Here is a 13,170-nt window from a genome sequence, read left to right as displayed (position 1 = left end):
TAGCTAAATTGAATAGCAAGAAAGGACAGGCTTGAAATACTGGTTAACCAATGAACCGAGACCCATTAGAGTAAATTACCAAGATAGAAACATCACCCCACTGCTCGCTGGCTAGGACACGTGGACACCCCAAGCATCCATTTGTTTAAAAGGAAACACACAGCCTCATTTGTAGCACTGGCGTGCGCCGAGTCACAAAGAAAGAAATGGCCAGAGAAGAAGAGAGTGTACAAGTTCTGCCAGAAAGGGAATAGCAGGGAAACTGGAATAACTTTGTGGGTGTGCCTTCTTTCCAACAAGTGAGTTTATTTTCTGATTGCATTTAGTCATGGCCATGTAGAGCCAGCCTGTATCATGTTCCTAAGGAAACATCCCTGCATAACTTCTTTAGAAGCCCAAAATAAATAAACAGATCACAAAGCCACAAGTTCTTTACCACTGGCACTTATGCAGACAGCTCATGAGAGCGTTTTATAAATCCAGAAAGAGACAAGGAGCAGCAGATCCCTCAAGCAAGTAATTGACAGAGAAAGAATAGCCTGTCACCCAGGAGAGCTGGAAGCTCTGCATTTCACTTAAAGTTTATTTAGCTTCACTAGGCCTGGATTGGCTGGTGGTTTTCTAGAGCTGCCTTTGAGCGGATGCTGTCTAGATCGAGATGGTGAGGACACACTCTGTGATATTTGCATCTGCAGCAGAGAGGTTTCTTTGGGGTGTCCTTTCACCTGTTATTTTTAGGAAGAAACAAATGCAATACTGTATTTTGGGGCACTCAGGGGCTGTAATCCAGTGCCCGTGCTTGAGAACCACTGTGGACTGTTGATGCTGGAAGGGGCCTTAGAACTGATCTTTACAGAGAAGCAGCTTGCCGTGTTCCCTCCTCAGGAGTCCTTCCCCAGCTCCACCGCACATGTGCGGCCCTCTCCACAGTGCACCATGGGCCTCTCTGCTTCGTCCGTTCTCCCTACCAGAGGTGGAGCCCCGAGGCCGGAGCCCTCGTCCCTCCATCTTTGTATCCCGCACACCCAGCTCAGTGCCTGGGCTGGGCTGGAGCAGGCGAACCACAAAGAGGTGGGACCCAAGCCCTGCTGACCGGATTCTAGTAGCACATCCCCCCCGCCCCCCCCCCAGCTTTGTCACTCGGAGCAGGCCACTGTTGATCATAAAGGAATGAGCTGCTTCTGTTGGTTTGGTGTCTGGAGTTTATTAGGTACTTGCCAATGCCCGTCAATTGTAGATAGGGCTGGAGTGCAGGGAAATGGCTGCCTGCATGAAGCGAAATTCAATAAAACCGCATTTTAAGTGAAAAATCAGTATAAACACCAGGCTTCTTTGCCATGGAAACAGAGGTTGCTTAGAAACTGCCTAACGGCGAGTTCTAAATTTTTTAAAGTCAAGTTATCATTTAAGCTACACGGCCCTACAGGTTATTGAGAGATAATCACTCGCCTCAGGACACTCGGAGGCATGAGGCACAGCTGAGTGCCTCCCGAAACTCTGGGGACCAGATAATCTCTTGATAACTGTGCTCCCCGGAGCCACTGATTTGGGCCTGGGGGAAGGAGAAAGAAATTTTTGTTCAGGACTTAAATGGTGTACATATTTTTTTTTTAAGTGTTTCCTTTTGGGTTTGAAAAAACATGGAGCTGGCCATTTGGCATGTTCAACAGCCATCTCTGCCACGTCTCACAATGTATTAGAAACATTTTCCAAGCAGTTACCCCAGTCACTTCAAAGCAGAGGTCCTCTCTTTGTATTCTGGCTTTTGATTATGTGAAAGGGCTTTTAAGGTTTTCAGCTTTGGGCTCTTCACTTTCTGGGAACCCCTCTCCCCAGCTCAGGATGGGCAAGAACCGGCCGTAGGACAAAGTGGTAGCAGAGTTTGGAGCGAAGCTGGGCTCCTGAGCTCTCAGACAAGACGTCCTGGGCCTCCATTCAGCTCCCAGGGGCTTAGTGTGAACAACGGTTCAGGTTCAGAGTGTGTCCATGCTTGGAGTTCAGCAGGTTGCGTGCTTTTCGCCGAGCAAGAACACAGTTACACCTGCCAGCACCTGGTTGCCCAGCACGGCATTCGCTCCCAGCCTCGGGCACGCAGAGGGCGAAGAGTATTGCATTTGTTTCTTCCTAAAAATAACAGGTGAAAGGACAGCGCCATCAGCTGAGCCCTGGGACCCCCCACCAAGTCAGTATGAAGGAAATTGCGAGGGAAACAAAAGACAAATGTTTTGCCCTTTTCAGAGTGAGAAGTTTCTGCGGTGTGGCGGTGCTGCAGAGAGATTGGTAGTGATAATTATTCCTTAGACACACACATACTTTCTGGAAGGAACGGTGTTTTCATTATACACTTCAAAGTGTTTTCCTGCACCTCATCTCCTTAGAGCCTCCCCACGAACTTGGGAGGTGGGTGGGGCTGGTGTGATCATCTTCCTTTGGAGAAAGAGGAAACAGGTTCGCAGAGGCAGGATAATTTGCTCCAAGCCCCAGAGGCAGGAGAGGGGACTTGTATGGCTGCCTGCCATTCTGGGGAGTCTACCCCTTTCAGAGCTAAGAAATTAGACCCAAAATAATTCTTGAAAGAGTTTAACTCTCACTTAATAAAAGAAGGTGAACTTTGTACACACGTTCCTCCTTTGCCTCCCTGTGAGCATTGTATTTAGAGTTCTCACAGGGCAAGGAGAGTGGCTTCTTTCCTTTCCCTTTCCTGCCAACGAGTACATCTGCATTTAGCATGTTAAAAAGGACTCAGAGCGAACATTGCAATGTGTTCGTGCCGTGTTAAGTCGGAGCAGAGCCGTGACTGAGGTGGGCCACGGCCTCACTTTGCTGGGTGTCGCCCAGATCAAAATATTCTTTAGTGCGCCAGGCTGTAGCCTGAGAAACTGTTCCAGTTCTGGAAAGGGAAAAAAAAATCAAATGAAACCATTTGCATTCTAACCGTCTTTGGCACCAGGGAAAACTGTCAACTGTGTCACATGTAAATAGAAATCAGCTTCCCATTTTTGGTGTGTTTTTTCATAATTTCCCTTGCCACTCTAATTATCAAAGATATTTTTGTTTTTAAACAAAAATTGTCTCCCACGCAGGCCCCATCTCCTTTCTGCGGTGAAGTGGAAACGATGAATTAGAATATTCTAATCACTTCTCCAGCAGCCACCGCTGAGATTATAAGCACAAGATTATCCTAAGTAAAGAAAACTTAAATTGTTTAGGCGCAAACCAGGCCAGAAAAATTTTCAAAGGGCCCCCTTCCCACCTGCCTCTCTTGCCTCCTTAGCAGATGTCTATTAAACCCAAGGAAGAAAGCAAAACTGCCCTCCCCCAAGACCCAAATACCCTGAGGGCATGGGGTTTTCAGATTAACAAGATTAAAAACAGAATTTAGCTTCATTCAGCAAGCATTTAAATTCCTGTTTGCTGTCCAACAATATAGGAGAGGCTCCTAGGTCATCAAGAATAAAATGTGATTCACCAGATAAATACTATCCACCCTATTGGTAGATAGGGATTGCATGGGCTAGACGCTGTGTAGGGCTGGATCTGTGTTTCCTCATTTAAGCCTCAGCAAAACCCCAAATGAAGTACATCCCCCATTTTTAGCACGAGGAGATGGAGACCAAGCCCAGTTGAATAATCTCTCACAGCCACAGAGCAGCGATGTCCGCAGGAACATGAATCCTATTGGTAGCCTTCCCTAGACCTTCCTTGGTGACGAACGGTTGACCTCTCCTTTAGATCTTCTTATAGGATGTAATTTTCCACACAGTTATGTCATCTTAAGCCATTATCATGCAGTGTCATAAATAACTTATTAAATATAAGAACCTGTTGGGTCAGGTATTCGATGAAAGCTTACCATGTGCCATCCCGGGTGCAGCAGTGAAGCAAAAAGGCGTGGTTGCAGCCCTCAGGAGCTGTATTGTGAGAAAGGCAGATGGTCAATAGACAGTAAGTGCTGGGAGGGGTATCCTAAAAGAGAAAAATAGGGGGCAACCACCTAAGCAAAATGATCCAGGAAGGCCAGCCTCTCTGAGCAGGTGATACATGCCAACAGGGAGCAGCCCATCTAGGGGAGGGCCTCATCCTTCCTGGGACTGAAAAGCCAGTCTCTGAATCACTGAGTCGGCCAGGTGTATGAAGTTCACGCTTGGACTGCCCAGTGCAGTGGCCCTGGGCATATGGTTGGTCATTCAGAAATGGGATACGAGCAGATGAGAGGCAAGGGTGGCAACCCCAAAGTTCAGGCCAAGTTAAAGAACCTCACCCTTAGGGTGCATACGGTGTTGGGTGGCCTGGGCCCTTCAGCTCTGTCCCTGTCGTGTGTAGGACACCAGTGCTCTGGCTCAGTTGGTTTCTGCTGCAGGAGAGTAACTGGGTCTGATCCTTGTGTGAGCATGTCCAGACCACCAGGAACCCAGGGCTCTTGTGGCCAGAAGGGGCTGAGCTACAGAGTTCAGCAGTAAGCTGACGGGCCAGGGATGAGGACCTGGAGACTTGGGAGTGTGAGCTTACTTTGTGAGCCTGGAATGAGGGGTGGGCCCTGTCAGTTTTCTTTGAAAACTCCTGCTTGACACCCCAGAACTTAACGGGTTTCTTTGCAAAGAGCATGTTTGATGTCAGTATTGTTCTGCTCAGACTAATTTTCTTCTCAGTGTCCGTGGACATGAAACTCTGTACACTGTGGGACCATCTTCATGGCTCTGTCTTACGAACTGCAGTGGGTCTGCTCTGCTCTTTGAAGGGATTTGGTGTTATCATCAGGTTCTCCCCCCAAATAACCCAGTAAGCAGCCTCTTCGGGAGGACAGCAGCCGTTCCCCCTTCTCTCTGCTCCCTTGAGAGCCCAGCCCACCCTCCCTTCCGTCTCTCCACAGGGTTTTCCTCCACCTGATGAAGGTGGACCCGGACTCCACCTGGTTTTTTCTGAACGAACTTCACTGCCCCAAACAGCTCACACCTCCCCACCCCAGCCTCCACCCTGTGCAGCTTGGGGGAACCACTGGGCAGGAGAACCCCTACGCGGCCAACGTGCTCCGCCTGCTCCAGGAGCTGCAGTGACCCCCATACATACACCTGGATGCTGCAGCGCAGTATCCCGCCCCAACAGGCAGGGCTGACCCCACCCTGGCCCCAGGTGGTGGCTGAGAAGACGGGAGAAGGCGGATTAGACAGCCATTCGCTTTATAAATTGATCGATCACACAACTGCTTAGAAATTGGATTGAAGGAAAGTAGCTGACTGTTATATTTCATACCTGGTGTTTTCAAATGACATTGTCTGGCAGCTCTAAGGGCTTAACTCCTTTGCTTACCATCTCCTCGGCCCCAGCTGCCCCACAGGCCGTCCCCACCACACACACACACCCCCACACACCGAAGAGCCTACGGACACATGGACAGGGGCCTCTACTATGCACCAAGTGTGTCCCCTGAGCACCTGAGGACCATGTGGAAGTACCAGGCACCCAGGAGTCTTCAGAGCGCAGCCCTGCGTCACAGACACGCACACCTCCTCTCCTGGAACAATGAGCTGGAGCGAACTCATCGTACCTAATCTCGTATTTGGAAGAAAATGAAATAAAGGCACTTCTTGGATAAAAACTGTGATCAAGAGCTCACTTTAAAGTTTGTTACTTAAATTGGGTGCTTTTTAAGAAACGAGTTTATGTTCTTGAATGGGTAATACCGAGCCATGGCATAAAATCCAAGCACTACAAAACAGAAACAGTGAAAAGTCAGTCTCCCCACCTTGTTCCCCAGACATCTGGTTTCCCTCCCCAAAGACAGCACTCATGACAATTTTTTGCAGACCTGTTAAGTAGGAGATTGATTATTTTTTACTTTTTATTTCGGACAATAATAAACAGCAGGCCACATGTACCCGTAACCCAGTGCACCAGTTATTAGCACATGGCAAGCTTTGCTTCATAGCTACCCTCATGCAGTTACCTCCCCAGCTCACCCAGTCCCCGGCGTATTTTGAAGCATATCCCAGATGTCCTATCCAAATCTTTTTTAAAAATGTACAACTACGGGGCGCCTGGGTGGCTCAAGTCTGTTGAGTGTCTGCCTTCGGCTTGGGTCATGATCTCAGGGTCCTGGATCCAGCCCCGTGTTGGGCTCCATGCCCTGCGGGGCGTCTGCTTGAAATTCTCTCTCTCTCTCTCTGCCCCTCCTCCCCCTGCTCATGCACACGCTTGCTCTCTCAAATAAATCTTTTTAAACAATAAAACGTGCAACCGCAATAGCATTATCACACCTAAACAAATTAGCAGCTGTCCTTTCATGTTGTATGCAGTGAGTGTTTAAATTTCCCCAGCGCGTTGAATCAGGATCCAAATAAGGTATATACATTGCTGTTATCTGTATGTCCCTTAATAAATCTCTTTTAATTTATAGATTCCCTCTCCACCTCTCTTTTCCTCTCCCTGTACATTTTTGTTGAGGAAACAAGGTCATTTATGCTACAGCATTTCCCACAGTCTGGACCTACTGATTACATCCCTGTGAGGGTCATTTCACGGGCTTCTCCGGTCACCTGTATTTCCCGTAAATGGGGAGGCGTGACCTGGTTTGGGGTTTTTTGTTGTTTTTGGCAACACTCCTCCATAAGTGGTATTATTTACTTCCATCAGGAGGTGTCTAATACCCGATCTCTTACGAGACCGGCAGTCATTGGCGATCCTCACCTGGATCCACTCCCTCATCAGGGAATGCGGAGTAGTGCTGTTCAGTCCCACCTGCCAGCTTGCCTTTAGCTAGAGTACTCGTGTAAAGGGAACATTCCCTACATCAACCATGCAGTAACCTTGAGGGAGTTTGTGTAGAAAAGGCAGGATAAATACTTGATTTTTTTTTTCAGCTGAGGGATTTAAAACACAGCTAATGTAAATTTGGGTCCACCGCCACAGACACACACACACACACACACACACACACACACACACACACACACACAAATGAGCTAAAGGATCTTAGGAATGATGAATGCTTCCTCACCATATGCATGGTGAGACACCATCCGGATAACTCCTGCAGTGATGTAGATAATCCCCAAGCTCTATAAAACCGAGAAGGCGGCTGGCGTGGGGACATACTGGAGTAAGGGCCCCCAGCCAGTTCCAGAGAGGCCCACTCATCTCCTGTTAGGGTCTTCTCTGCAAGGGCATAGGATGTCCAGCTTGGGTCTAGGTGGCAGCAGCCTGGCTTCTGGTCTGGCTCTGCCAGTGAGTCATCAGAGGCCCTCCCTCTCCTTGGGCCTCAGCTCTCCTCCCTGTAAAGTGGAGAGAATGGGCCAGAGAGCTTAATTGGGGGGATCCTGGGTCCTTCCAGGAATCTGACGACATCTCAGGACCCGCTCCCCCAGAAATGTCCCTCCTCTTACCCCCTCCTTCCCAGGAGAGCACCACCTCCTCCAAGACTGCAGTCATGCACCATCTCATCTCCTGCTGGGTGGGTCTACTTAGCTGACCTCACAAATTCTATGTACAATTCCAGAGACTTCATCTATGAGCCTGCCGGGACCCCAAGTTACGAACCCCTGAAAGAGAAACAATCACTTAACTCTCTTCTAGTTTTAAAATTCTTGGATGATTTCCTTTGGGAAAGGGGGAAAATGCCCTCTAATTGAGAGGACTGTAAAAAGATTCACAGCACTGTTCCTAATTCCACTGGGGACACAAAGTGCGAGGCTAATTCAATCTCTACGTCCTGACAAATGAGAAAACAGGTCAGAGAGGTGGTGGGACTTACCGAGTATTACCTAGCTTCCAGGGCGATTAAAGTAGTCTGCCTTCCCAGGCGCCTGGGCATGGCAGGCTGTAATGGTGTGCCAAGAGGCAGGGGAACATGCACACAAATCCTGCGCTGTGATGCAACGTGGGCCCTTGGGAGGTTCTCCAGGAGATAATCCGTGTGGGAGGATTCGCCCCAGTGTTCCAAAAACCCATCTCGTCCTCAAAGAGTAAAGACACCCTGAGTTGCTTTTGGATTCCTGCAGGCAGACTGTTGCACTTGATTTTAAAAAAACAAACAAAAAAACCGAGTGCCTCTCCAGTCATTATATCCAGGCAACTTTAATTTGAACGCATCCAGCTGACTCATTCTAGTCCTTGTTTTACGTGGGCTTCTCAAAGTGATCCTTTTCCCCTGTTAAACCCGGCTGGTGCAGTGAGGATTTCTCCTTCCATTCAGGGTTTCCGTGTGTTGGTTCGGCTAGAGTTAAGGTAGGTACTGGAAGGCCTCGAATTTCAGGTTCAGACATTAAGCTCTGATCTGCAGGCAGTGGATCCCTCCTGGGAGGATTCAGGAAAGCACAGAGATGGAACCAGGGATCCTGCAAAGGGTTGGGCGTGGTCCTCAGGAGGTTCATATTGTGGAAAGAACGTGGATGATCTGGAGCTCATCAGCACTGGGCTTGGTTTCTGACTCTACCCCTTAGTACCTGTGTGACCCTTGGGCGAGTCACTTTCCTTCATTTTCCCGTCTCTAAAATGGAGTTGCTGCCTCTGCCTCTTTGAATGGCTACAGCAGGAGGAGTAAGTGCTGTTGTGTTTACGGTGCACAGGGCTTCGACGCTGTGCATCCCTTCTCTCCATCCAACCCCACTGCTCACGGCTTTGGCAGGATGCAACACATACTCCTCTGGACAGCTATCGCTGAGGAAGGAGATGGCTAAATCTCAGAATAACACCCCACCCCACCCTGGGAACTAAAGAGGACCCCTATGGAAGAGGGTAAGATCCTGGTAGGACCGGCAGGCTACTGGCAGATAGAGGATGAAGGGCATTCCAGACAAGGAAAATGAAATGACAGAGGCAGCCGGGCATCCCTGCCAATATCTGCACTCATCAGAACTCCTTCAGTTGCAACTGACAGAAACCTGACTCAAACTGGCTTGAGCAGGAAGAAATGTCTGGGCTCACGTAACCAGCAGGTCCCCCTGGCTCCAGATCCCACAGCCAAGCCCCGTGTTTTAGCAGCCTCTCTCTATAAAGTGTCAAGGAAGGCCAGGAGTTCCAGGCTGAGTATGAGTTGAACAAGCCTAGGAGAGTGTGCACCTCCTTCTGGCAGCTCCAAACTCAAGTCCTAGGATTAGCTCTTCTCGGCTCAGCCAGTCCTTCACCCCACCCCAAACCAAGCATTGTGCATCCAAGCAGGAGACAGAGCTGGGGTGGAGTGGTTTCCCCCAAAAGGAAGCACTGCTTTTGGTTACCAGGAAAAGAGATGCGGAGTGGGCAGTGGGCAACAGTGACAGACAACCACCACCCCGTGTCTGTGGCAGGTGACCAGTGCGGCCCGGCAGCCCAGGAGGGTATGTGTGAGCAGGTTGTGCTTGCTGAGGCCACATTTATGAGGGGCGTTGAATGCCAACCTAGGCATTCCAGACTTAACAGATCAAGAGGCCTTGGAAGGTTCTTGAACAGGTGAGTAATGCATTGAAAGCAGCATTTTATGAATATTCATCCCGTGGCAGCATCCAGGAGCCATCGGAAGGGGGAGAGACTGGCGATGAAATTGTGTTTTTGAAAGTCCCAGGACGAGAAAATGTACCTCTTCCATCAACCCCAAACTGTTTGACATGCCGTGGTTCATGGGCAACTTGAGGCACATAAATATGCGCTTTAAAGTTTAAAAGTAAGAAGTGAGATGAATGGAACCTCTGATGAGGCTTCCTCCAGCTCGTGCCGGAGAGTTGAGAAGCCCTAGAAATGATTTTCCTCAGCTCCAGCCGTGATGAACAGCGCGGGGGCCCCTCTCCCTTTGTGTGACTTACCCCAGCCTCTGTGTTGGGCTTGATTGGAAGCAAAGTGCCCATACTGCCTTTCCTCCAGAGTATGGAATAGAAGCCAAATTTCGGAAAATAATTCTGAATGATGGCTGACTCTGTCGAAGCGCTGATTGCTTTATAAATGGCATTCTTCTCTCTGCACCCCCCGCCCCCCCACCACTGAAGTTTTGTAGGCAGCGGCTTTTCAAATTACGCTTGAAAAGCAGCCTGATTTCCCACAGGAATCATCTCCTAGATTAGGAGCTGTTCTACCTTTTCTGACAGTTTTACCCAGAGTACAAAGCCTATCTGCGAAGGGCGAGGTGGGAGCGATGCTGTCCTCCCTTCAAAGCCTTCAGCACAAACCATTTATGAAAATGTCTCTCACTGCAGCCATCTCCCAGCGTCCGTCCAGGGCTGCCTGCTTTTGCAGCAGGAAAGAGTTAAAAAGCACTGATGAATGGCTGCCTCCACCCACCCCCCCACCCTTCCGCTTTCCTTCCTTATATAATTTACCATTCTTTTTGCACAACAGCTCCCGGGTCTCAACCTGCTCTCTCAATCAGTACCCTCACGTCCTCAGCTTCCTCCCACACAGGCGGGCTCAGAAGTAAGGAAAGCACCTTTCAGAATCTCTGAGGCCGTTTCCAAGGGAGAAGACATTGGTGGGGGGAGAGGCGGAGAGAAGTAGTGGAGAAGAGTCCGAAGTTTCTTAATGAGATAAAACTGTGGCATTCCCCAGGGCGGAGGTGGGGAGTAGACATAGACGGCACACCCACCTCCCCTTCGCCCCAGTTCCCTAGAAGGGGACAGAGAGACACCAAATGCGAATTGAACTGTGCTATAGCTCACAGGTGACCTTGGGCACTCCCTCCCCATCCCTGGGCCTCAGTGTCCCTGTCTGCTCCATAAAAGGTTTGAACCAGTTGGTCTCCAATCATTGTTCCACCCTCTAAAACATCTGTGACTTAATAATAAAGTGTTGGCAAGTATGTGGGGAAAGGGGCGTGTAAGGTGATACAAGCTCTTTGGAGGTCAATTTAGCAGTATTACCAAATTTGAATGCATGCACCTTTTGACCAGCAATTCTGCTTCTAAGAATTTAATGCTCACACATGTGCACAAAGATGTACGTGCATAGGCAATTCACTGCAACATTGTGATTTACAGAAACTCGCAAATACCGGATGCCCGGTATGTGCCAGGCATTATGCCTAATGTTTTGCATAAATATCTCGAGAGACTGGGTGCAAAAGATAGGAAATAACCTAATCATAGGATATAAACATCCATCCAAAAGAGGCCAAAACACCCCCGTTCCACACCTCCTAACAACACAAATTCTAGTGAACTATATATACTGAAGGATGATTCATCAAAAGTCATGAAATGTTACTGTCAACATTTCGTTAAAGTAAATATGGAAATTGAAAAGAAAGCAGGAGAAGAGCTTAGGGAGGGAGGGATGGACTGGTTAAATAACCTAGGTTCAACCCAGTAACAAAATGAATAAATAGCTATCAGAATCTAAAATGCACAAACCCTTTGACTCAGCAATCCTGCTATTAGGAATTTCCTTGTCCATGTGCAAAAACGAACAAAGTGTTGGTTGAAACATTGTTTGCATTAACAAAAGGTTCAAAACAACTTAAAGGTCCATCCAGAGAGGCTGGGCTTAATAAGTCTGTTACTAACATGTAGTTTGCCATGTGGTCTTTAAAAAGAAAGAGCTAGTTCTCTGTGTTTATCTCTGAGATACATTATTAAAGAAAAAAGCAAGCAGAACAATGCAACTATTTATGGGGGATGAGGATACTTTATGTGTGGAATTTCTCTTAAAGAACACCCAGGTGGCAGCCTCTAGGAAGGGTAATAGGATCAGCGGTAAGAAGTCTTTTCACAAGATACCCTTTATACTCTTCACATCTTTAAACGACATACACGTGTAACTTACAAAATTTTTTTATTATTAAAATATAAGACATTTGTGAGTCCATAATGCTATGATAAACTCACATTTTGGTGACAGGAGCCTAATATCATCAGGATTTCCTCTCCTGTGCTTTGCATTTCTCAAGTAGAACCAGGGCTGGAGGGGGAGGAGGCATTGTTTAATCCAAAAATGCAAAGGGATATTGGAGAGGATCTCTTGAGGGGATGGCTGGGCACTGTGCAGGCAGCCCCCCTCCCCACCCCCATGGCTCCTGTGTGCCTGTAGGAAAATCATTCCCCCTCTAAGCCCTAGCTCATTTGAGTCCCTTAGAACCCCAAGAGAAGCAGGTCGAGACTCAGAGCCTTTTGTGACTGCCCAGACAGAATTTAGGGCTCATGCTCAGTGCTCTCAAGGCATTGCCTGATGCCCTCTGTCCTGCCACAGCTCTGTCTGGGGCTTGCTGCCTTTTCCCCACGGAGGGGTCACCTTCCTTACCGCATCTTCAGCACCTTGGACAGGGCTGGGGCTTGCGCTGCCGTCCTCTCAACATTAGGATGACTGAGCTCTCCAGTGCTGGGCCCCAAAGCATCAAGTAAATGGCAAAGATAGGATTCGAACCTGAGACTGCTAACATCACATGATCAGTTATATCAGATTTATGCAACAGGATCCAAAATCTGCAGGTTGGAAACCAATTAAATTCAACAAGCATTTTTTTAAGGCTTTCTGTGGGCCAGGCCCAGAGACAAAAAGACATAAATGCTGCCTCCTAGGGACTAGGCTCAAAGGAGAGCCAAACAAGACATGTCAGGAGGAGGCAGCTATCATCTGTGTTAGGAGGAGGTCAGGAGCAGCTGTTAAGAGCATGGTCTCTGGAGATGGACAGCCCGGCTTTGAATCCTCACCCTGCTGCTTTGGGCAAGTCTCTTCATCACTCTGAGCCTTGATGAAATAGGAATAAAAATAATACCTCCCAGGGCCCCTGGGTGGCTCAGTCACTTAAGCATCTGACTTCAGCTCAGGTCATGATATCAGGGTCCTGGGATCGAGCCCCGCGTCAGGCTCTGCACTCAGTGAGGTGTCTGCTTCTCCCTCTTCCTTTCCCTCTGCCCCTCCCCTGCTCATGTACCCCCCTCAAATAAATAAATAAGTAAATAAAATCTTTATTAAGACATATATATATATATATATAATACCTTCCTGAGAGCATGATGAGAAATCAATTGGTAAAGTGCTGGACTCAGGGCTCAGGGCCTGGCCCCTGGGCCATGTGCTGTAGGAACTGGTCATCATGATGCAGGTGTTGGTACCTTAAAGGTATAAATGGCATCGCAGAGGTTGAACTGACAGGAAACTGGGAGGCTGCGTGGAGGAGAGGCCAGCCAAGCTAGCTTGCAGTATTTGCCCGTCAGAACAAAGGGAAGGACCCCTCTGGGTAGAGGAAGCAGCACATACGGAGGCTCACACAGCACA

At 48.5% G+C, this 13,170-nt stretch overlaps 1 protein-coding gene across 2 annotated transcripts in view; it reads left to right on the top strand.

Annotated features, from left to right (window-relative positions):
• The window catches only part of TTI1 (TELO2 interacting protein 1), a 44,423-nt gene extending 38,821 nt beyond the window's left edge, over positions 1-5,602 (top strand). For both annotated transcript variants that reach the window (XM_028118763.2, XM_028118761.1), the window contains exon 8: positions 4,871-5,602. In XM_028118763.2, coding sequence (XP_027974564.1) covers positions 4,871-5,054 — 184 coding nt within the window. In that variant the 3' untranslated portion in view covers positions 5,055-5,602. The remainder of the gene's footprint in view (positions 1-4,870) is intronic.
• Positions 5,603-13,170: the final 7,568 nt, after the last annotated feature.

Source organism: Eumetopias jubatus, unplaced genomic scaffold (genome assembly GCF_037043125.1).
Source record: "Eumetopias jubatus isolate StellerSeaLion01/CBP00866 unplaced genomic scaffold, mEumJub1_p1.0 scaffold_9, whole genome shotgun sequence".
Taxonomy (NCBI): domain Eukaryota; kingdom Metazoa; phylum Chordata; class Mammalia; order Carnivora; family Otariidae; genus Eumetopias; species Eumetopias jubatus.
This window is presented reverse-complemented; position numbering and strand designations above follow the sequence as displayed.